Source organism: Anas platyrhynchos, chromosome 4 (genome assembly GCF_047663525.1).
Source record: "Anas platyrhynchos isolate ZD024472 breed Pekin duck chromosome 4, IASCAAS_PekinDuck_T2T, whole genome shotgun sequence".
In the NCBI taxonomy this organism is placed as follows: Eukaryota; Metazoa; Chordata; class Aves; order Anseriformes; family Anatidae; genus Anas; species Anas platyrhynchos.
In genome coordinates, this window is record NC_092590.1 from 14,503,728 (window position 1) to 14,529,646 (window position 25,919).

Consider the following 25,919-nt stretch of genomic DNA (forward strand, 5'->3'; position numbering starts at 1 on the left):
GCAAAGCCTCTACTCCGCTTCGACAGCAGCCCGGCAGCCCTGCCCGAGCGGCCCGCTGCCGCCAGGAGGCGCTGCGTGAGGCGAGGCGAGGCGGGCGGCGCTGCCGTGAGGCGCCGGCAGGTGGCGGCCGTTGCCCGCAGAGGCGGGAAAGTAGCGGCCGTTAACGCCTCTCTGCGAGCTCCCGAGGCTGCTGAGGGAGGGCAGAGGGTCTGCTGACAGGAATAGTGGCCAAAGAAGGAAATAAATTTATGTTCGCTTCCAAATCCTGAAGAATGAGAGTGCTCTGACTTCTGTCCCTTTCTCTCTTTTTGTCCTTGAGGATGTGCTCTTCATTCACTTTTTAGGTGAAAATAAATTCTCTGGTTTTGAGAAATTAGGTGATGAGGATACGCTGGCTTGCTGGTAGAGTTATCCAGTCTGTACAAGGATTGCTCTTAATACATTTGCAGTCAGTGGAAATATTTCCGCAGCAGCAGGCTTGGTGTTGGTAAAAGGGGAAGTACAATTTATGCTATCATCGAAAAATGATAATTTCCTGAAAGTGAAAGGGAGAGTGGAAGTTATGAGACTTCAGTGACCCCTTCCATAGCACACTGCTGGTTTCAGCTGTTCCTTGGGTAATTGAACAACAACACACTGCTGGCTAGAGATCAAGTGTAGCTATACACAATTTCTTCCCTTTGCTTCTAAGCACAGATCATACTTTCAGACAATCCTTGTGAATAGTCCTAAAGCCACACAGAAGGAACACCAGTGGTAGTTGGGACATGAGGGGTAGAGTTTTCGTTCTGTACCTTTCATATGATATCTGAAAATGAGTTATTTTTATCCATAAGTAAATTAGATTACCTGACTTTTAATAGAAATGCTATTGAACCAGCACAGCTGAACATCATTGAATCATGAAAATGAGATTATTGTGTTGCTGAAGGAAGACAGCAGGACACAGAGCTGGAGACACTGTTAAAGCCAGAGCATGGCTTGGTGGCCATGCCTCATTCAGATTATATGCAGCTGATGGGTATTTCATAGAACAGTTAATGAAATACAAATCCCAATTCTACACCTGTTTTCATTTAGTGCCTTCCTTTATACCTAGGCAAGGGGAATGTAGAAAGATGCTATGAGCAGCTATAGTCAGTGCCTTAGAAGGAAAAGCTGAGGAACTGTGGCATGTTCAGTTGGAGGAAGGAAGGTCTTCAGGGGCACCCAACAGCAGCTCTGCCCCAGCTCCACCCCAAGGACCTACAGGGACCTTATTGAGAGTTTGGACCTAGAGCAATGTGTGGCAGGAGAATGAGAGGAAGCCTGCACAAATTCAAACAAGAGATGGTCAGACTGAATATAAGAAGCTTGCTCCCCACAAGGACAACCATGCATTGTTGTACAGTCACCAGCCTTGAACAGGTGAGCCTTGAAACACGAGATCTGACTAGATCGGGCTTTGAGTAACCTGGTCTGATCTCATAACTCACCCAGGTGTGAGCAGGAGGTTGGACTAGAGACCTCCCAAGGTCCTTTCCAACCTGACTGATCTATGATTCTGTGAACCTATGCTCTTTGCTTATGCACAAATACAGTTTAGGTGTTATGATTGTTCTTCTGAATATGGTAGCATACAAGTATTCATATGGAAGAACACGTATTGACGTTGTGTGGAAGAAGCCAATCTTTTTCTAGTTTTTCTTAAGATAGGACATTTCCAAGTATGAAAGAACGTTAAACAGAGGCCCTGGATTTAGGTTGTGTAAAGTACATTGCCGTCATATATTTTCAGCTTTCTTTAACTATTCTGCCAAGTTTTGGTGAAGAGAGATAACGTTGATTGACAAAATGTTAACACTCAGATTAAGAGGAGAGAAAGCATCCTTGAACCCTTTATGTTTCTTTTGGTTTGGTTGGTTTGTTGGTATTGCATGGGAGACCAGATTTTGGCTTCAGCAACTTCTTTTGAACTCTACTAGGTGACAAAGGGGACCTCTGACCTTTCCGATACTAGTCAATCATAGCCTTTTGGCTACATTAAAAGAAGTGTGGCTAACAAGTTGAAGGAGGTGATTCTCCCCTTCTCAGTGAGACCTCACCTGCTGCATTCAACCCTAGGGCCCACGGCAGAAGTGAGACATGGACCTGCTGGAGCGAGGCCAGAGGAGGGCCACAAAGATGTTTGGAGGGCTGGAGCACCTCTCCTGTGAAAAGAGGTTGAGACAGTTGGGGTTGTTTAGCTTAGAGAAGACTGTGGGAGACCTTCTAGTGGACTTCCAGTCCATAAAAGGCGCTTACAGGAAAGATGGGAAGAGACTCCACCAGAGAGTGCACTGACAGGACAAGGAGTAATGGTTATAAGATGAAAGAGGGTAGGTATAGACTATGTATTAGGAAGAAATTATTTACTGTGAGGGTGGTGAGGCAGTGGAATAGGTTGCCCAGAGAAGCTGTGGATGCCCCATCAAGTGTTCAAGGCCAGGTTGGATGAGGCTTTGGGCAATCTGATCTAGTGGGAGGTGTCCCTGCCCACTGCAGGGGCTGGAATTAGATGATCCCTTCCAACCCAAGCCATTCTGTGATTCTATGATTCTATAGCAAATTCTGTATCTTTAAATGAACATCAGATAACTTTCTGAAGTATAAGCTCTACTTCAAACAGAAGTTATAAAACTGAGTCAAAATTGGTTATTTTTCTCTGTTTTCTACTCAGCTTTCTTAGTTTTGAAATATATGAATTTACTAATCTCAGCTGAAATGAAAACTCACTAGAAACTGAAAAAAAAAAAAAAACATAGACAAAAATCAGATTGGGAAATCTGTTTTATGTCCTGATTGGAATGACAAACCTGGATGACCTCTGAAAATTACATTTTTGATAGGCAATACAGTACAGTAAGTGATTTTAAATATTTTATAGGATATGGTTCTTGACCCTGAGAAACAGTTGACTTGTTGACACTGAAGTGTCAGCTGGGGGAGTTGTACCATTTATTCCATGTTTTTTGTAGGATTTGGGGTCTTGACATTTTGTCCTGCCTGTTACAAAATACAAATTCTACTGTCATCATTCATTTCCTTTTTTTGTGTGTACTGTGCTGAAACCTTGGACTGTGAATAGCCTCTTTGTCTCACTCAAATTTTTATTTACTGTTGTGACCAGTTGTGTTTTTTGTCTTGTGCTACAAAAATTAATTCACATTTTCCACTTGGCTAGCATTTTACCCATCAGTTTTAGCATTAAAAAAGATGTCTTGCTGCATACCACATTAGGTCTTTTAGAACTTATTTCACTGTGTTTGAAGCCCCTCAAAATAATCAAACTTTTCTAAAGATGAAATTTAAAATTTTAAGAAGACTTCCTTTAATCTGGATTGAGAATCATCCAGTAAAACACTTTTGAAAATACAGTTAAACCGATTTACATTTGAAAATCCAGTCAAACCGATTTTTGTTTGTTTGAGGTGTCTTAATTTTTCTTGTTCCCCCCCCCTCTGGAATATAGATTTTTTTTCCATCATCTATCTGGCACAGACTACAGAATTCATGGTCTAATTTAATCTAATTCTGGTCTAATTTACTGACACTGCTTCTCAGATGACCTTCAGTGGTACTGGTTTTTGCTATTTTGTTAGTCCTTTTCTAATCTACAGAAAAGGAGATTGTCAGCATTTCTCAGAGTAAAGTCATTACTGACATACTGCAAAGGAAAAGTGACACAAAATGAAAATGTTAAAATAGAAGATCCCATCCCAGTTCCCAGGACAAATGTTGTTCTTTTTTAATCTGTTTAGAGTATTTGGGCAGCTTTTCTTTTCTTATTTAGCTTCACTCAATGGCTAAATTGTCTCACTTTGTACCTGATTTGCCACTTACTCATGCAGAGCTGTGTCTCTACTCACTGATTTCTGTGGAGCTTTTTCACAAAAAGAATCCAAGCACAAGTCCATCAAATTATATATTTTTTTTTTCCCCAGGTTATTCCTCATGACCTATGGTATTACTTGCTAGGAGTATAATACAGCATAGATGTTATGAGATTTGGCACAAGAAGTGTCTTCTGAATCACTTACATTCTCTAACTAGCAACACAAAGAATGCCTTTGTAAAACATACAGGGACACCTTGCCACTGTTCTTTTCCTTGCCACATCTACTCCAGGAATTAGAGTGTCAGTTTTCTACAATGTTAATAATATTTGGGTTTGTGATAATGCAAATTTTCTGTGGAAATTTGAGCAGATGTTTCTGGTGTACCTTAGATGGAATTATATTTTTTTTTTAAAAATACCTTTTGCAGTTACCAGGAGCTAAATCCTAACACCCTGTCCAGTTTGTTAAAGTAATTCTAATCTATTCAGTGAGATGGAGAGATATAAATAGGGATGGAAAGCATTCTCTTCTTAATCCTCACTGTTTCCATGGCAGATGAAGCAAAGAGCAACAGCAAGGATAAGCATGAGCATTGATGCAGTAGTCAGTGTAATGAAATTAATGAAAATTAATGGAAACCTTTATTAACTTCATTAAAGTATTTCAGAAGTCATATGCATAGTAGTGCTTTATCTAAATCTGATCACAAAAAAACTAAGTAACCAAACTCTGAGGAAGCCAAGAGGTAAGGGACTAAGGGGCTGGGACTTTCCCTCTCTTTTAAGTACCATGTGAGTGTCTCAAAAGCAGTGTGGGTGGAGATGTGTTTTTTCTTTACCAGCGTTATATTTCCCATGCTACTGAAAAGTCTGTCATGATTGTGCCAAGCCATCATTGCTGAAAGGCTGTCTGAGAAAACCAAAACTATGGATTTTGTTACTTTGGAATTTTTGTCTAGTTTTCAGAAATGACAGTTTTATCACCTATATTCCAGAATTGCATGAGCATATATTTACCATTTCTTTTCTCCCTGAAAGACAAAATATCCTATAGGGTCACTCTGGGAGACAGTACAAGCTGGGTCTCCCTCAATGATTCCTTTCAGGTACTGGAATTACTTGAAATGTGAACATTGCAGAGTTTCACATTTAAACAGACTCTTTAATTCTTTCTGTGCATGGGACATCAGCAGTGGGAAAGATTTCCTCAGTGCATGGGATATTTGATATAAACTGATACAAAGAATATGTCTGTGAATTGCATGAACCCTCTGCACCTGCTGCCCTATACCAGTGTTGCTGTACAGCTTGCAGTAGTATGTGATCTGCACGATGTGGTAAGGCACTTGGCTACTTCACACCAGTGCCCTCAGCCACCTGTTAATCGACGATCTCTAAATACTTGTGTTAAAATTCTCTTTGGAGTTACATTTTCTTGGTGCCATGCCTCATACATCATTATGGAAGTGCATAATTATGTATTTTGCTCCCCTGTACTGAATACCAGGTCCTGGATTACTGATTTCATTTATTATTAGTAGTAGTACTACTACTACTATTACTATTTTTCCAGGAGTGCAATGGGAGTAATGCTGTGTTCAGCATATGCAGGGAAATTAGATTGTGGACTCATAGCCATACTTAAGAAATATGTTCAAGATGCCGCTGGAGAATAAGGTATCATTGTCTTCTGCATGGCTGGAGTGCAACATTGTGAGGGCAAAGCACTGTCAAACATATTCTGACATTTAGCCACCAGGGCAGCCTAAGTAATAGTGTAAGGGGTTCTTTCTTCCAGGTCCTAGTGAATACACCTAGTGAGGCAGAAACTTAAGTCATGTGAGTTTTATTTATTGTAAATGCACAGTGATGCAAAATCATAAGGAATCCATTTAAGAATTGTTCTCTCTGCTCCATTAAAAAGTGACATGATCAAAAGAGACTGTGGACCTTACATTACCCAGGCAGTAAAATCAGTTTCTATGCTTCTTCTGTATTTGAAACATGTGCTGAACTTAACCATTTATTTCAATTCACCAGTACACTAGAAATTCTACCAAGCCAGTAAAAGTAAAAGCAATTTCTGGGGAGAAATCCAGAGCTCTGGTCTTGAGAATGAAATATTTCAGCACTCCTATCACATATGACAGTTAAGTAAATCTGTCCCTGGTGCTGACTTTATTAAATCTTCTGTGCTTAGTAATAAAATACTGTCACCTCACCACTACCCATGGTAATGGCAGGGGAAGTCAGTGAAGACCCTCAGTGGATTCATGATAATTGGAAAATGTGGAATATACGCGTACTAAGAGAAATGAGTAATACAGAGCCATCCAACAGTGTGGAGGTAGCGTAGTTAATTTACAGCCTGAATGAATGTTTCAAGTATTCAGGAGCTGCCTTGAATAATAATTAATAAAATTGGCTTCAGAATGAAAGGAGACTGTGCTCATCCCAAGACTCAGCCTCAAACTCGCTCCAGAGTCTCATAGTTACTTGGTCTGTTTCATACAGCGAAATCCTTCAATTAAGTCTTTTCTGCAGGCTGAAAAAGATGTATCTCACATGAAGTCAGTTGAAAACAATGTATCATCAATTCTCTTCTTTGACACTAAATTGGTGTTCACATTTAATTTAATTCAACTCTGGAAAAAAACTCTGCTGCTGAAGCACAGCTTTAGTTTTCCAGCATTACTCATCCTAGAAGGGTGCCCAAGTAGTAAACAATTAGGAGTAGGGAAGTTTTTAGGAGCTAGCATATTTAGATTCCTCTGAGATACTTTTTTTTTTTCTTTCCTCTGTAAATTCTGAAATAATAGGTCACCATCACCAGGCCTGATCTGCACTCACTGACTTGCCATCCTGGCTTGATGTCTGCCTTGAAGCCTCACCACAGCAGCACTTTGTGATTTGGCCTCTGGGCTGATGCTAGTTGCCATATCTGAGTCTGCCCTGCCTGCATTTGTTTGTCGGTTGTCAGAAATATTCTTCAGGCGCAGACTTTGAAAATCCATAAAATATTTCCAAATCATACTATTTTGACATTTTTGTGGGAATTTTGCCAAAATAGAATGAACCAGAAGAACTTTTATTTTTAAATCTAGTTCTACCATGTGCATGATATATGTACATAGTCTTATCCTCAGATAACATAGAGCAGAGACAACTGAGGGAAATCTCTTTATAATTAAGCCAATTGAGTACACAATCTTTTTCCTTCAGAAAGAGGGTATTTCGATAATTAATCTTGTACAATGAGCACATACTGTATCTTTTGGGTAACCTGACAGCCGTGGAGACTCTCTAATAAAGTATATTACTTTATTATTTTTAATTATAAATATATATATTTTAAATTGCTTTCCTTTATTTTTCTTACTCTTGTCTCTCTGACTTCTTTGTTTTGGCCCTTCTGCATGGAATCTTCTAACATCAGCATTTCTGCACATATGTTAGCACAATGGGTTGCCATAAAGGAGAACAGAATCATGCAGTTTCTACAAAGTCACCTCAAAATTCAGGCTGGGATAGGCACGATCACTACACAGTTGCTTCAATTCAAAATAAAACCAAAAAGCAAATTGTGCTTCCAAATTTCCTCAGAGGTAGTATGCTTTACAATTGTGAAATCTGTTACTGACTCATTCAAGATGCACTCAGGAATTAGAGAAGTAAACCTCAAAGGTAGCTGCATGTGTTTATTGGAAGCTTTAGTGCATCTCTTTCACTTTATTTGCAATAAAGATGCAAAAGGGCAAAAAAAAAAAAAGGAAATAAGCTAGAAATTAATGTAATGTGTAGTCAATAACACCTGCACATAATAAATATAAATAGTTGTTTTCTTATGCATAGTTTCTCAGCAGTAATTTTCCAGATGCTTCACAGCAGTGATTGGTAATGTTGAGCACACCAGACATTTTTTTTCATGACTTTACTGAAAAAAGTCGAATGGCAAAAGACTTTCTTATTTATCCAAGTCTAATTCATAGGAAAAGGGAGAAAGAACAGTGAAGTGACTCAATTCACAGTGACAAAGGTCAGTGACAAAACTGCAAGATAAGCTCAAATCACCCTATCTGGCTGCAAAAGCACTTGTATGCAGTAGGACTAGAGTTGTAAGGCAAACGTCTTAATGTGTGAAGGATAAACCACCCCATTAACAGTTTAAAAAAGAGAGTGGGGGTTTAGCATTCAGTTTTATGATGGGGTTTCACACTGTTACTCAATTCTGTAATATCATATGTAAACCTTGCTTTGTGTCTAACTTGCTTAAAGCACTCAAACAAAATAGGACCTTTATGCAGGTTGCTCCTCAACCACTCATGAAATAAGGTGGTAGCCCACACAAAATTTCTTTTTTTCCTCTCCACAGTTGCAACCACATCCCATTGTGATAAGTAAAATGTGAGTTCTTCTTCACTAGAGGTTGATTTTTCACTTTCTGCTTTTGTACCTTATGTAAAGGGTAGAAACAATACTTGCCAATTCACAGAGTTATTCTGAAGATTAATTTCACTGGAATATTATTCTTGAGAGAAGCTGAGAAAGTTAAAGTCTCTAGCTTAGTATATTCTAAGGCTTATTTAGATGGCGTATAGGCTCTAACAAATAAAGAGAGCCCAGATAAGCCAGGTTATCTCAGACACTGCCAAAAACTGTGATAAGGTGTAGTAAGAGATGACATTCACTTCTAAAGGAGTATGCTAGGAAAGCAGCCTGGGAAGCATTGCTTCTTACTGGGTATTTCTTCTGCGCTGAGGTGAAGAACTCCTTTGCTTTGCATCTTTCTGGCATCACTTCATCTATTCATGATCCAAAAGACACTCAGATCTATGGGAATCTTTTCTTTGTCTTGGAGGAATATTAGCTCACAGTCTCACATTGCAACATAATTGTAGGAGTGTTTCTAAAGAGTGCTTTATTCCCTTTTTGTGAACTTAAGAGAAAGAGTTTTTCCACATTTTGGATGTTAGCATTTGTCAACTACAATCAAAAGAAGGAATCTATATTCTGAAAGCCCTCTATCCTTAAATGTGACAAAAAATCACCAGTCCTTTGTGTCTTCCATTTACACCAGTATCTGAATATATATCAGTAATCACGTGAAGCTTGCAACAACTCAAGTCAGCATTAACATCCCCATTTGAGTTGAAGATATTGAAGCTCAAAGAAAATAATTGTGTTTAGAGCTATAAAGATAGCCAGTACAAGTTGATATACTCCATTAAGCATAGCTATTATGTATTAAGCTATACAATTCTGAATGCACATTCACCTGCAGCACTATTTGCTATAAGTTTTTGTCACAGAATAAAATGCTGCAATTGTCATACACTGTTGTATCTTTAATTGTTTGTAATTTCAGATTAGTGAGGAAGTTTAGAAACAGAATCATTTTTAATAGAACGAAATCTTGCATTTAAAATTTCTTTTACCCACAACAAAGAAAACAACAAAATTTTAGTATGCACAAAATGGAGGCATCTATTGTAGTCCTTTTTTATCCATATGTGTTAATGACTTTCCTGCTGGTTTTGAGATAAGCACCATGAGGAAATAAATATTTCAGTCTTTACTCTGTCACAATGGTTTTGACTGAGTAAATACTGTAGGTTTGGTCCCTTGCTTGTTTTTTCATGATCTTCCTAAAGCTCAGAAAACAGTTTTACTTGAAATTACTAGGACACTTGCCATTTATTTCACTGGAAATTAATGAATAGCATTGCTAAACAGTACATAGAAGACAAGAAAAAGAAAAAAAGAAAAGAAAAAGTTTAGTTTTCCTTACTTTCCCCTGGTAGTTTGAGAGCCAGATGTTTTAGATTTGGCATCACTTTGGGTGTTGGTGATATCAATGCTGTAGGATGGCTGCTTGAGAGCTCTGTTCCCTGCTGCTCTATCCTGGCTTGGAGTGACCTCTTGCTGGAGAGGGGCCTCTCTTGCATTGCTCTGTAGAGAAGTCATTTTGCTGCTAGATGAGCTTCTCATCTTATCTTTGTCAGAGTCCCCATCACTGTGTCCATTTGACTGGCTTGCAGGGATGGAGGTTGTAGAATTGGAAGTTTTCTTCGCTGCTTTAATTCCCAGAGTCTTGCCTGAAGATGCAGAAGTGGGTGCCTGTGATGCACTCTCCTTGGCAACTTGTATCTCAGAATAGGGTGACCCTGCAGTTGTCACTGCATTCACAGAGCCAGGCATTGCAGTTGGAGATGGGGTCATGTCTGAATAAGTTGTTGGGCTTTCATCACCCTCCTCTGTGTTCCAAAGCTTTCCTGGAGTATTAAATCCAAGGCTGCCACTCTGGAAGTGCAAAAGGAACAGCAAGAAGATAACCTCCTTCATTCTGCTAGTTTATAAATGCTAAGGATGTCTCACATTTATTTCCCAAGCAAGAACCCTGTGGCTTTTCTCTCCTCCTGAGCTGCTACTCATACAGCAAAGAGCCTACCCAGAGAATGTCCTGCTGGGGTTTATTTTTTGTAGAAAGGAAACAGGTTTTGGTGTTTCAAAACTGACAGAGGAAGCCTGGTTTCCTGTTTCTGTGGATTCCTCTGCAACCTCTGACCCCTTAGAGAGCAGGAGCCTGGCAGCCTGTGTAGAAGGAAAAAAAAGAAGTTTTTGCAGAAGGCACAGGATAAAGATTAATGGCACAATAGAAATGTGGAAAAATATGTACTGTGAAGTAATCCTGAGAGATAAAAACTGAAATTGGTAGGTAATTTTCCTTTCACGTGTACATGTGCAGAGAGCAGAAGTGACTTGTCACATGCACTTTGAATGATTTGTACGTGTGACCTTGTTATTGAAAAATGACTTGGAAAACTGGTGTGCTACATAAAGCTCAAAGTTTGCTGTGTCTTCTCTTCTGCTTTGAATAATTAAGCACACTGCTGCCAAACATAGGGAGGTGTTGAAAAATAGGATCATGCTGTACTCATTGTAGTAGTACAAGCTTTTTTTATGTAATCACTTACCCGTAGGTCATTGGCTATATACATGTATACCACAACCTGGTCCTATAGCATTGCTCCCACCACTCAAAACAACCTGACACCCTCCCCTATAAATACCCAAAGGTATTTATACATATTGATGAGATTCCCCCTGAACTATCTTTTCTCTTGCCTGATCAGTCCCAGCTCTCTCAGCTTTTCCTCACAGGTGAGATGTTTGAGTCCCTCTATTATTTTCCCTCTATTAAATTTGTGGGCCTTCACTGCGCTCCCACCAGTATCTTCGTAGCTCTCTTGTACTGGGAAGCCTAGAACTGGTGCCAGCACTCCTGGCATGGCCTCACCAGTGCTGAATAGAGGGGAAACATCACCTCATTGAACCTGCTGGTAACTCTTCTCCTAAGACTGCCCAAGATATTGTTAGCTTACTTTGCATCAAGGACACAGTGCTGGCTCATGGTCAAATTGGCATTCACCAGAGTACTGGTGAATTCTCCCCAGATGCTGGGCTTTGCAGTTCCCCTTGTGGAACTTCACATGCCCTTGTGGACGTTCCTTATCATCTCATAGCAGAAGGATCCTCTGGTGTATCAGGGACTTTTCCAAGTTTTTTTTCATCTGCAGACTTGCTGAGGGCACACCCTGTCTCATTACCCCAGTCATTAATGAAGGTGGACCTTATAGTACTATCTGACTAAATGGAGGCTCCTATTTTAGGATGATCAAAAGAGCTCTTTAGACTCATTGACTTATTGACTGTCTTGATTAGGAGCATGGTTTTGCTGTTTACACACAAGCATAAGCTTGGATGTCATCTTGCACAATGTGTTCTAGGTGATCCTGCTCTGCAGAGGGGTTGGACTAGATGATCTTCAGATGTCCCTTCCAATCTCAACCAGTCTGTGATTCTGTGATTCTGTGTTTGGTGTCTTTTAAGATCGTCTTGGATGGAAGAGACATCTACATGGTCCTGGCAGAGATGGTGTATAATCTGTGGGAGATGTGTGTCCTTCAGGGGCAGGATATTTGAGAGCATTTCAAATGATTTTAGAAGCTTATAAACCAAAGTTTAGACCCCTAGTTCAAATACAGACTCATATTTATGGACATCTAAATCCATATTTCTAATTCTGCTAGCTCAATCCCACATACAGACAAGACTTAAATGAATATCCTGAATCAATGAGTACAAAGGAATTCCTTCCCTTTTATTGCACACTCTAAATTCCTGTAACCTCTTTCATAAAACTTTCAAGGTTGATCTTAAAATTAAGGTTATTTTGGTGTATTTTTTTTCCTACATCTTTTACTTGTAAGTTGTTTAAATACCTCACAAGGCATTAAATTATTTTCACAATGGAGTCTGAGTAGTACAAGATGCTATTCTAAACCAGCATTAATTACAGCCTTAGCAAGATATTGGGAACTTTACATAAATGATCAGATGGAGATGGTGGATGTTCAATATAAAGAGTGAAATATATTTATTTATTTATTTATTTTTACACCAGAAAAGTAAACAAATGCTGAATCAGATTACCCAGAGAAGTTGTGGGATCTCTGTGCCTCGATATATTCAAAACTCAACTAGTTCTTATTGAAGTCAATTAAATTTCTGTAATAGCGGCTCATGTTTTGTGGTGTTTGGATTAACAGTGTCTTGCTTTCAGTTTCCAGTTGATAGTCTGGCCTTTTAGGTATGCCAAAAGTTTGGATTTTCCATTTGTTATCATTTTGTTTTATTGTATCTTTAATGTGTAGGATTCTACTGTGCAAGTGAAACCCCTGCCATTTTGTGATATAACATGTTAAAGAAGAAATGCAGCTGTGCTCCCTTTCAGAGACTTTATTTCCCTCTTCTTCTCATTCATAATAAAAGCCTGTAAAACCTTTTGTATGTAGACCACAGTCTAATGAGCAATCTCATTGAAAGGCTAACATAAACTATTTCATGTGAGTGCTTCTCTTTCTGAGCTCTACATTTGCGATTTTGAATTAATACCATTACCTGAATTAGCATCTGTCATCCCCTATTTTTAGAAATCCCAAGATAAAAAGAGAGGTAAATTACTCTTGACCATATTTGCAAATTAAATGCAAGCTGGCTTTAAAAAAATAGTAGCAGCTGGTATATAGTGTGTTTATTTATACAATCAACTTGCCTAATAACAAAAAAAAAGCTTGTATTCTTCCTTCTATTACCCCACTGCAAGTGTTAATTATGCCTCTGCAGTCAACACAGCAACTGCAGATTTCCACCAATGCAGAGAAAAGCAATGTAGAAGAATCTGGCTTTTGGTGGCTGGAAAATTTCATTACAACAGTGCTTTTTCCCTCTTTGAATACCCTTAAATTAACATTTATTATTAATATAATTTTATTAATAAATGTCTGGGCTGTTGATCACAAGTTAAAATTAGTTGAAGTTGTTTTTATTTAGCAGAATAACCTTGGACTGTAAGAAACACTGGCTATCAGTTTTCAGATTGCTGCATGCTGGATCTAAATCCCAAGTTCCTCATAAATAGTATTTCAGCATTAGTTTACATCCAAGTGCTGCTTGTCTCACTGCAAACTGAAGATAGGGAAAGATAAGCGCTTAGACGCATTTGGTAAAACTTAGGTAGAAATACATGTAGGTTCAAAATTATCCTGAAAACTCCTACTCAACACACTGCTTACTCCCTTATGTGTAAATCCACAGATGCCACTGTTTTTTCAGTAGTTGTATTAAAGTGCTACTGAAATCCCTGAATATTGGGCTAGCCTCATGGATTTTTATTGTAAAATTTAAATGTTAGTATTGGAGCAGAAACCGAACCTGAGGTTCCGAGTTCATGGATTACTAAGTGACCCCTCCTGGAGTCTACATTCATTACTCTTGCACACATATTCTTCCATTCAGTGAATCTTAAATTTAATATATATTGGCACACTGAGCAGGAGGGATGGCAGAGTTCCTTCTTCTCCTATGAGAACACAGGGTGGTAAAAAACACTGCTGGGAGGTGGAAGATATGGTCTGAAGATGTAGCTGACCTCCTGGTGGGCATTCAAATCAACAGTCTACATTACTTTAGAAGAGCAGCACCTTTCTCCTCACAGAAGAGCTATCACTTCCTAGTTCTCTAGGAGAAAGAGAAGAGCCTTTATCTTCAGGGTCTCAGCTGTGGCTCTCGCGATGGGGCAAGCACTTTGCAGAAGCCTGAGTAAACTGATCAAAGCTGGGATTTTAAAAACACTTTTGTATTTAACATCTGGTTATGGCACTCATTCAGTTCTGTGACTTTAGACAAATCCTTGTTCATGCCATTGAATAATTTTAGTCGTCTCTGGGGACTTCAAACTCTCCCCAAGCAAAGTGAAGGGAGTATCAGGTTTGCTCTGTTCTGCAGTTAGACAGCACATTCACTTTGGCAGAGCTAGTGTTCATTCTTCAGATTATTAAACAGCTTCTATAAGCTCACCTCTGCTACACTGCTGTGGTTTGTCTCACTGCTTTTTATCATCCTCACTCTTGGAGGTTTACTAGTAGTAAGGCTGTCCTTAGCCTTAGAGTAGTCTGAAGCTGCCAGAATCCGTAGGGGCTGGCCAGCCAAGAATACGTGAGGTCAAGGATTGCACAGCCAGATCATTTTCTCCAACTGTGCCGGCAGCTACAGCATCTGTAAAACACTGCTTAGCCCATGGGCTGTTTGTCTGCTTAGCATGCAGTGTCAAAAGCAAAATGGGTAAAAAATATGAGTTTTTATTTGAGAAAGCTGCCATTTGGTAGCATTTTATTCCACTAGCATGGCTGCTGCTGGGAGAATTTAGCTTTCCTGTGTCTCAGATAAATTACATTTGTGTTGAGATAGTATTTCACATTACTTTCAGTACCAGGTCCAGTGAAACAACCACTTTGTTTTCTTCTCATATACAGACGGGATAGGGCAGCACTAAGATCATGAAAATAGATATTGAATCAGGAAGAAGAAATAACTTATGTAACTCTGCCATGGTGGAAAAAGTTCTCATCAACTTATATAAGCTCTAAACCTACTCTATATAAGAAGAGAAAGCAAAGTCTGATTTTCTTCTCATAATATTTTCCCTATCAGCTCCCAAAGTAAGCACTAGGCTTCTGAGCAGTTCTGAATTTCCATATTCATTGTTTTAAAAGTTAACAGCATGTATCCAATGTGTATGGCTGGTTAGCATGAATTGATAGGACATGCCATATAAGAGATGCCATCATGCTCAAAGTGGCTACATACAGTATCATACAAATCATAGAATGGCTTGGGCTGGAAGGGACTTCAAAGATCATCCAGTTCCAACTGCCCTGCCTTAGGCAGGGACACCACCCACTAGATCAAGTTGCTCAGGACCTTATCTAACATGGTCTTGAACACCTCCAGGAATGGGGCATCCAAGACCTCTCTGGGCAACATGTTCCAGTGCCTCGCCACCCTCGGAGTGAAAAATTTCCTTTTAACCTCTAATCTAAATCTCCCCTCTTTTAGTTTAAAACCATTCTCCCTTGTCCTATCATTATCTACCTGAGTAAAGATTCTTATCCATCTTTTTTTATAAGACCCCTTTATGTATTGAAAGGCCACAATGTGATGTCCCCAGAGCCTTCTCTTCTCCAAGCTGAACACCCTCATCTCTCAGCCTATCTTTGTAGGAGAGGTGCTCCTATATAACTGATATAAGCATTGTGTAGAACATTTCTCTAGAAAAATCAACATTGTTTGTTCACATTGTAAATCTAAAATAGGATTCAATGAATAAATAAGATTCCTTTAGGTTTATTTTGACTGTGAAACACCACTATATCCCTCTCAAAAACAACTCCTTTGAATCTTTACTTAGAATATTCGTAAAAGGAGAAATCATTACCTTATGTGCAAGGAGATAACAGCACAGGGAATTTCAAATTAAAGGTCAGTATGTGCAGTTTGCATGGTTACTGCATGAGTTCTTAGTGGTTTTGATGACTCAGCTACAATCTAGGTGCTAAGAGTCATATTCCATCTTTAGCATCATCCTTGATCAAACTAAACAATAGCCCATAGTATCTGAGCAAACCTTTCCTATAGTATCATGTCAGAGCTGTGATTTGAAACTGATTCCAGTATAGTCTTCTTCTTTTACTGTGAGCAAGTTTTTAGCCCGAAAGGCACATTTTTAGGCATAAATATATATATTTTCGTATTGAAAATATCTTTATATGGGAACTGTGGCAGCTGGTGAGGGAGATTGCTCTCTGCTTTGCTGTCTCTAACTTCAGCCTATCCTTAAGACAAAGGTGACATCAAGCAAGTGGGAATTGATGTGGTCTGGCTTCTAGAGTTTTCTTCCCAAAATTGATATTAATATGCAAATAAAGCAAACAAGCACTAGGATTTCCTAGAACAAAAGAAATAACTTGCTGCAGAGCTCTAATCTTTGACATTTCCTTCTCTGTATTACTTCCCAAGTATGATGGAGACAGTGATCTTTGGTGAGCATCATGGCCTCTTTTAGCAGCCTCCACCAGATTCAGATAAAAGTCAGTTTAGCTTAGGAAATGCCTGCAATATTCCGGTGACCAAACCATTTGCATGGGCCTAGAAATCAGCAAAGATAAAGGAAAACAACAGTTACTTTTATAGATTTCAGAACCAACACTAAGAAAAGCTTGGCTAACCCCCAGAGTCAAGGCTTTGCCTTACTTGCATTTAATTCAGGAGACTGTGGCAAGCTGTGGAAAAAGTAATCATTTCTGAAGGACAGAAATTTCCTGGATGCACTTTTAATCCGTCTGGTGGTGTGACATTCCCACGCATATCTGCTAGTGAGAAAGCTTCGTTAGCAACACTCTGTGAAAAACAAACCGTGCTGCTAGAGACAAGCACTGAGAAGCTCCCATGCTAGTTCATTTCCTACTATATTGATCAATAATATTCTGTGGAAACCAGGGCTGTGACAAAAAATAAAATAAAATAAAAAAGAGCAGTAAGAAATTCCTCTGTTGGTACCATCCATTTAGATCTACAGTGGGCTGCTTTCTCACAGTGGAGGATGGCACCACAAAGAGAGATCAAGAGGAACCTCGTGAACATAAGAGCTGCAGGTGCTTGGAAGAATGACATTCACCTGAAAACTAGAAGTAACTGAACCCCTTTCTTACAATGGCAGCTCATCAAATGGTGCTAATTCCTCCAGGACATGAATTATCTCTGTTTTGCAAATTGCATTCAACATGTGTTTCTCTTCCCTTTAGCAAAAAATGGTCACTTGGTTTGGCTGTATTTTTGCTTTACATTGGTGGAGATGAGAAGAGAGATCAGGATGCTTCCATAATCCTTTTGTTGCAAAAAGAAGGGAAAAGCTAAGGGACAGGTGACTGAAGAGGAACAAGGCATAAAGCAGAAAGGAAACTGAAAGAGGCAAAGAACAAAGAGCTGACAATTAAGGAGACAGTGGCAGTCCTAGAAAGGGAACTCTTTACTAAATTTTGGATTTGCATCTTTGATTAGGCTGACTTAGACCTCAGAGTTTCTTTTAATTCCAAGCTTTTCCTGACAAGGATGAAACAAGAAGTTTCAACAAGTAGAACACTGGAATGAGACCTATGCTGCTTTGTCTCCACAGGTCCCTCTCTTTCCTTATACTTCATGCCACTGCCAGGACATACTGCATGCCACTGCCAGAAACAGGCATATGAAACCTGGCAAACGAAATGTGCATCGCGTCTTTTGCCAGCCTCACAAACATGAGCAGAGTGTCCAGTGTCCAGTGAGGGGCCTTCCCAACTTTGTTTCCCCCTTTCCATTTAATTCATTGTATTTTCTGAATATAATGAAGGATACCTAGGGTGTTTCAAAAGTTGCAGCCAGAAACAACCCAAAATTACCAAGTAATTGGTGGATCTGTCAGACTGTGCAAGGAGCAACCCGCAGTTGCCTATGCCTGCATGCTGGAATAATCAGATTGAAGCAATAGTTGATATCCCTCCCATCACTGTTTCTTTTAACTGCTGTTTCCATGACAAATATACAGTCTTGGCTTTCTACAAGCACACTCTTTTATCACTTCTCTTGTAGATATGTATTTCAAGGAAAAAATAGATTTTTTCCTCCCTCTTGAGCACCTCAGTCTGGAGTGAGAGTCTCAGATACTTAAAGGGACAGTGAAAGGCCCTTTACTTTTTTTAAGCATAATTCATGTGCAACACAAAGAGCAAGTCTTAATGAATGCAATCAATGAAAAATGCTCCATGAAAATCTGCATGTGATTTCCTAAGACCGTAAGCATTCCGATCATTATGTTTTATTTTTCTACATTTTGCTTATTTGATTCACCTACGGGTCAATTTTCTTCTCTGTATTTTATGCACAGAATCAACCTGTTTCCATTTTCCAGCACTGAGGCCCCAGTCTTGCAGATGGAAGTGCAGCTAGATGTGAAGGCTCTCCATCATGCATGTGACTCAGTGCCAAACTGCCTGGGGCGCTAGTGGAACAGTCCTCTGAAAGGGAAGGTGAGAATACAGCTGTTGACCCTTCAGTCTGCATAAATTTAAATCCAAGTTTATCCATAATCCTGCCTCCTAATTTTTGCTGTTGTGCTTGATGTATCCAGCTTTGGCTGGATACATGGCTGAAGTTTGTTGCTGCTCATAGCAAAACTGCAAGTACAAACTGCACAGGAATAAACATGGCAGTCTCTGTTTTTTGAAATGAGCTTTGGTTTGATAATCACATTGTAGTTCAGTAGGGAAAGAACTGATTTGCCTGGTGTTTCCCAACTGGCATCTCTGTGACTTGAAGTATCTCCAGAAGTCCCTTCTAACCCCTACAATTCTGTGATCCTGTGAAGTACATTAGGTCAAGATATAGTAGTGTCATAATTTCACTCACCTGTGACTCAGGGGTAAGCTGGGTATCCCTGAGCTGCACGTTACAGAGGAATCTGTAAAAGGAGCTATCTCCAGATCAGAGTAGTCCTGTGGCAGAGGGGTATTTTGTGTAGCTGGATCTTTAAGCAGGTTTTTATATGAATAAGCTTGGTAGAAGAGATGAAGATGCTGAATGCCTTCACAAGAGATTAATATGATTTGCAATGACTGGCTGGAGCCAGTTTCCAACACTGATTTTGATTTAAGCTGCTCAGTTTCTTTCACCGAATTTATCATGTTTTTCTCCATTTTTCTCTACTTATAAAAATACTTGGGGATCTATGTTCCTTAAAATTGAGCATTTGAGGATAGGGCAATTACCTCTGGATGTGTCCAGTGAGATAAAATTTTAAGTTTCCAGTCAGAAAATGGTTTATGGCCATGGGGAAAGCCTAAAAACCTGGATTTATCTTGTCAGAAAAGGCATGACAAACCAGCTGAAACTTACCCTTTATTGTAGCCTTTGATGAAAGATTTTGAAAATGTCTTTCGTATCCAGATTTTAAACCTTACATTCTGTCACTCTGTACATTGCTACTATTTAAGGCTGTCCTTTGTTTTTCCAGAAACCTTAGTTATGTGTGAAGCTTGTGTATGCTGAAGGTTTTTCAAAGCATGCTGCTGTTTCAAGGAGAAGGTTACTGTTCCAAGACCTAGGAACAAGCCCTCTCTTATTTACAGAGAAGCTTTCACCATCATATGGAAAATAGATTCATGAGACTTTTCCCAGGACTGTACAATTAACTCTATTCCTAGAAAATTAGCTAGCAGACCTGACATGCCCTGAGAGAAAAAAATGAAGGAGGGCAAGAGAAAACTCTGTGTGTAATCTCCAATTTGAACAATTGTCGATCTGTCGTAGTGACTAATTTTTTCCTTGGAACCAAAAAGCAAAGGAGGGGTGACTAATGTACTGTGCAACGGTTGCTGCAGCTGGGAGTTTAGATTTGGATTGGAGCCTGAAGAAGCTTAATTTAGAAAATAATGAGCTTTGGGAGTAAGTGTTATATCTAAATATATGTATGTATGCTCATGTATAGTAGCCATGACACAGTAAGTACACGAGCTCTTGGATTTCAAGGGTCTCTTTCCTAGCTGCATCAATAAGAGGAAAATGGGAGGTTAAGAGAGAGTCAAAGGAGATAGGAGCAAGTAGTAATGGCCACCCGCTACTAATTTCAAATGAAAGAGCTGGAAAACCTTGTACTAAGTGAATAAGCATGATTTCTAATTTCACACCTGGCTTCTTGGTTTTGTTTACACTTTCAGATTGAATCACCAGGAGCATGCCAGTAAATATACAGAAAAGGTTTATTTATTTTTAAAAAATAGAAATAATAATAATGTCCCATTTCATCAAAATGCTTTTCCTTTTCTTATGTTAGAAAACCCACAAATTAATAACTATGTATTTTTCATTTCCACACCAGTCACCAGTGGTGAAAAGATGAAAGGGAAACAAAAAGAAGAGAAACAAATTGAGTAACTGAGAAAAGGCTTTCAAAATAAAAATCCCTCACAAAATAAAACAAAAGTGAATGTAAAATTGCTCCACTTTATCGGCTAAGAAATTTAAATTTCAAAGCTTCTTATGAAACCCTTTTTCTCTCTTCTATCAACTCTGCTTAGAGCTACATTGGAGATGAATTGAACCCAATACGTTTTATCATTTGTAGCTGAAAGGTAAGGCCTGCTACCACCTCTTTTAGCAACTGAGGAATATAAGATCTCAGTGTGACACTGAGCACAGTGTTCCTACAGGAGGTACAGCAATATGAGCCTGTCTGATCTATATTCTGAGTGGCTTTAAATCCTTCTGAAAAGATCAGGCAGCCTCCCTGATCCTTGGCAGGAAGGCACTGAGATTTGCTCAAGCCCTCTACATCACATTCAGACATTGAAAAAGAAAAGGAAAAGATGTTTTCCAAGCATTGAGCAATTGGATTATTCAAACCTGGTGCAGGTGTATCAAAAGGGCTTTGGGAACATGGCCTGTTAGTGCCCAAGGTGAACCCATTTGGGAATGAATACCCAGAGGAATTAGGAGTGACCGAGGCTTCACCTTCCCTTTAAGAAGTTAAATGGTTGATCCATCATTTCCATTTTTCAAGGGAACAGGAAGCATCTATTATGGAAAATGCCAGGCTTTTCACTGGAAGTCACATTGTTGGGCCGTAGTGCCAGGATCCTTCAGAGACCTAGAAACAACAAAGGAGCCACTAATTTGACTGGCTGCTTCTTGGCCTGGGAGGGAGCTGACCTTGACTTCATATATTGTATTGCAGTGAATATCACTGGTGAGAAAGGCTCTGTAAAATTTCTGCATGATTTTGAGCTCTTCCAATCTAATTTTGCTGGAGAGAGAAATCCTGCTCTTTCAACATCTGCAGAACTTCTTTCTCCAGCTGATCCCACTGCATGTGCGTGTTACTTTCCACTCCTGGGGAATACCAGAGCTCTGAGCCCTTTGGAGGCTGATTATTTTTATCTCCCCCAGCTCTTTTCTATTTAGAGGACAGGGAGTGGTGTAGGTGCTTCTTCTCCTCTCCCTATTTGTACCAAACAGCCTTTCTGAAATGTCTGGACTTCTTCTGGCTTCCCTGAAGTTTTGTTTTAGATTGTTTGGTTGCAACAGTTGCCTAATGACCAGGTAACTATAGCCAACCTGATTTTAGTGTTTGCTAGCTTTGTAAAATTGTGTGATGCAACACTGACTGTTATCTGTAATTAACACACAGCAATAGCAAGTAGATATTATGTATAGAATGAATTATCTGTGGCCCTCAGATAAAATGCAGCATAAAGGATCACAGACATGGGATTAGCGTGAAAAATTTAAAGGATCGGCACAGGATATCAGAGGTCCCAGGACTGTGAACAGCTCAGCTCTGGTCAGTTATTGGTTTTACACATAAGGTGTGTGTTCCCCTTTCTGCTCATAACAGGATTTGAAGTATGTCAACCTGATGGAGAATTCGAGTAATCTGGTCTTTAATTTGGATGCAACACACTGGTAACATGCGGAACAGAGTCTGTAGTGCTAGTAGCAAACTGAAAGTAGCAGGAGAAAAAAAAAATCTCTATGTGCTGCAGTGCAGCACAAGGCTTGCCAGTAAGAAGGGCTGTTAATCAGGGGTGTTTCCAACTGCTGGAGGGGCAGTCTCATTTCTTGTAAAAGGACGCTCTGTTAATGACATGAATTGTGGATGAAAACCCAAAGAAAATGTAACAGAACAGAGCGGGTGACACCGTGCCTGGCTGCCTGGGAAGCTCTCTGGGTTTATGGAATGGGTTGCAAGGTCTGCTGGGAAGTGCAGGCTTGGCAAATTTACAAGGCATAGTAAAATGAAATGACAATGGCTAATTACTGGCTTTACAAACTGCTTGAACTGAACAGCACATTTTACTGTCATGTGGCAGGAGGGGCCCCAAGACATTTGCTTACGACTGAGTGTGAGCCATGCTCACCCCTTGCAAAAATAAAATTTTCCCTATGAGCCCCGTTTCAATTTCTACATGTTCTGCTTCGCTGTTGGTTTGCCACAGCCACATTTGCTGAGTTTCAGTCAGTCCTAGCTGATAAATTTGTGAGACAGAGGGGTAGAAAAGACAGTGGTATTTGGGATGGTAGCTGTTGCTGTGCGACAAAATATACTTACTAAAGCAGTAGGGTACGGCCTTCGTGAAGTCATTCAGGGAATCACTGCAGGTTATATAAAAAAAATACAGGAACGCCTGACTGATGGTGCATCATGATGTTGAATAACCCACAGTAGAAGGCATATAATACATTTAGGGGAATGACAGGCTCTGTGTGCACTGCCTGCAGCATGCCTCAGCATTCAGTCCTGCTGCTGTCTGGATCAGGTGTGAGGTAGCAGAGTATATGCATGGATCCATTAGCCTGAGCACTGGATCTCCTTCCTAGGGCCACCAGCAAACTGGTGGAAAGGCTGGGAGGTGAGTAGGGGCCCCCAGTTTGATATTTTGATGTCTTTTTCCGTTTACCCAGAAATAACTTTATTCTGGTGAAGCAGCTGTGTCTTGTGCACCCTTGTAAATCTGGAGGTATTACAGAGCTTAGATATCGAAATGAAATTGCATACTGAAGATGGTGATGGCTTGAGTGTACACAAAGAAAATTACATATTCTAGTATGCAGCATTGACCTGAGTGCTAATGGTGCAGTCAGGCTAACCTGTAATGCAGGGTTTGAGACTTTCTTCATCTGCTGTTGTGATTACAGATTTCAGACAGACAGCCTATTGATGGCAGAAAAAGAAAATTGGGAGAACCAGAGCTGCTTGAGAGACCAGGGCTACTTGAGAGAGCAATGCATTTAGCAGTCATGATAGAAACAATAAAATAAGATTAAGCAAGTTGCAGTATTTTATATATGTGTGTATATATATATATATATATATATATATATTTTTTTTTTTTTTTTGTAATTGTAAGGAGAGAACAAGGTATTTCTTGCAATAAAACTGTTGGTATAAGTCCACAAAGGCAATTCTTTCCATCTGAGAAACTGATGAAGATCAAATGTGTTTTTATCAACATTCCTGCATAGGTACACGTAGAAAGACTTGAACGTGTTGGAGTGAGGAAACTCAGCCTGGGAGTCTGCATAGCTGAACAGATATAAAATTCAGCCCTGCTAAAAGGCTCCGTGTAATGTACAGCTTCCAGATATAAATGTACATGCAAACAAAATGGCCCTCTCCAAACAAGGCTATTCCACACTGACAGGCCTAGCTAAGGAAGACTTTCATTTGTCTATGTTGATGCAGCCTAGATGAGGCACTTAGCGAGTCTCATTTACAGAGTAGGTCAACAGCCTGCCTGCCTCCTCCAAGCTACTGTCTCCATGCTTTGACTTAGTTGTCGAATCATCCTTCACTCTAGTTGCAACCTTTCTGGCCTTCTTTCTAGATGTGTGAACTGCAGTTAATATTAGGAACTTGACTCCACATTTGTTTACCAGGTTCTAAGCTCTGAGATGCTGTGCAGTGTCCTTACGTTTCCTATCCTCTATTATACTCTGTCAGTTACAACCTTGTCTCTCTCTTTTCAATGTACAAAATTTGCAGAGAGGGACATGAAGAATATGTCATTATGTTGTGGCAGAAGAAGTGGTTCAGTAACAGCAGACTCATCAAACTGTTTTCTCCAATGGATTAATGCTTCTCAGTGTTCAACCTCTTGCTATGTTCTTTATAGTTTTTAGATAATGAACTCTTCAGTCAAGCAAAATGCATCGAGTTCAATGAGAATTAGACTTAAATGAAAATTTCTCTTGGTTCGTTATTCTGTTACCTTAACAACCAGTACATATACCTCACAACTAAAATTTCCTTTGGAAGTGCCTCCCTGTTCCACATATATTTCTGTTCTGAATATTCAATTAAGAATAATACTAGATATCAAATATTGACATAATTTGTATGCGACTGTTTTCCCATAAATTGATAATGTCAGATAACGAGCAGTTTGCCTGCCAAATAGGATTTTTTTTTTAATTTATCCGAAAAAAAAAAAAAGGTCAAAAAGGGAAAACTTCCTGTTTAAGAAATGTAACACCAAAGACAAGATTACAAAATGGATGAAATTAATGAGAAATTCTCCATTTTCTCCAACAAGCTTTCCATAAGACAGGTGTGTTTTTCAAAAATAATTTCCTTGAGAAGCAACCAGTAACCAAAGCAGAATTAGTAACTCTCAATTTCTTTTTAAGATTTTTCTTTTTCTTCTTTATGAAGTAGTTTCTCTAAACAAAACAACTTGTAGCTCAGGCTAAGCTATGCAGTTTGCTGCTTACTTAGCAAAACTTTTGAACTCTTAAAATGTTTTTGAACATCTTAGATTTAAAAAAAAAAAAGACTAAAAACGAAAAAATACTCAGTGTCCTGTTTTGTGAAATAAAGCAACAAATACTACACTAGGAGTACCAGAATTCCTTTATCATCACTGAAAAACTTTTCTTCATATTAGTTGATATGACTTTTACACAAGACTTGAAGCTAGCAATGCCAGTTATCTTTAAAACTAACCCCTATTTCCTCTGTTAGTAGTAGTAAAATTAACTCAGACATGGAAGAAGAGGTATTATTGTCACAGAATTATAATACAATAGTTATGTTTTCTGCAAATATTGGAAATACTACAATAAAGCTGTACTGAATTTATCATGCAGCACAAGGACATTATCTTCTACAATCCCAATCCCACATTTTTACCAACAAAATAGACCATATAGAGACATTCTGTAAGTGATAAGAAATGAACCTTTTCTCATTCTGTAGCTGTGCCCATTTGTACAACTCAGAAGAAAAGGAAAGTGAGTTGTACAAAGTACATTGATGGATTCATTGTTTCATTGCTGGAGAACAGCATTCAAATTAGTTTAGGCCATATGACAATACATTTTTTTTCTTTTATTCACAATTGCATTAGGGGAGATTTGCCTCAGTGAATCTACATTACTGTTCTAAATCAGATCAGGAGAGCACTCCTGGAGCAGACCTCCCACTCTGCCTGACTTACTGACTTGCATCACAGACCTGTCTCAGGGTACACAAACTTTTTCACTTGGGTGAAAGTAAACATAAAGATGTGCTCATTGCACTCATGGGTATTCTGTCCATGGGACAAATTAGAGTTAACCTAGAATACCTTTATACATATGGTTGGTATATATTTGGTATAACATCTGGTTGGTTGGTTTGCCCTTCCTTCCTTCCTTCCCCCCCTCCCTCCCTCCCTCCTTCCTTCCCTCCTTCTGCTGGACTAACTGGTAGCCCCAATTAGACAAGTGCAGTCAAATGGGGATCACTGAAATTAAAAGCAGCCAAAGATGGTTTGGGATGACAAAAATGTGTCAAAACTACAAAATTATAACACTGTGTTTGTTCAGAAGGTTCTGGATGGGAGCAATATAACTGACTTGCGAAAAAAAAAAAATATGTATAGACACTGGAAATGCTGTTCTCAGGCTGAGATGGCTTAATGAGGCGTCAAAGTCTCATTTTCTTATTGATGGTGTTAGTATCTCACAGCACAGATGACCCCCACAGACTGAATTATTATCCACAGTAGACAAGAGTAGCAATGACTGAAATGCAATCTTCTAAAATCGCTAAATGGAAATATAATACCCATCATTTCTTTAAGGTGTTCAGCAC

General features: G+C 39.3%; 1 protein-coding gene and 1 long non-coding RNA gene across 2 annotated transcripts in view; one reads left to right on the forward strand and one right to left on the reverse strand.

Annotated features, from left to right (window-relative positions):
* Positions 1-10,335, reverse strand: part of MMRN1 (multimerin 1) — a 42,695-nt gene extending 32,360 nt beyond the window's left edge. Inside the window, exon 1 of the mRNA XM_005019564.6 lies at positions 9,645-10,335. Coding sequence (XP_005019621.4) covers positions 9,645-10,198 — 554 coding nt within the window. The 5' untranslated portion in view covers positions 10,199-10,335. The remainder of the gene's footprint in view (positions 1-9,644) is intronic.
* On the forward strand, positions 1,115-18,520 carry LOC140002412 (uncharacterized). Its single transcript, XR_011808874.1, has 2 exons — positions 1,115-1,407; positions 18,177-18,520. It is a non-coding gene; the product is annotated as an uncharacterized lncRNA (long non-coding RNA).
* The last annotated feature ends 7,399 nt before the right edge of the window (positions 18,521-25,919 follow it).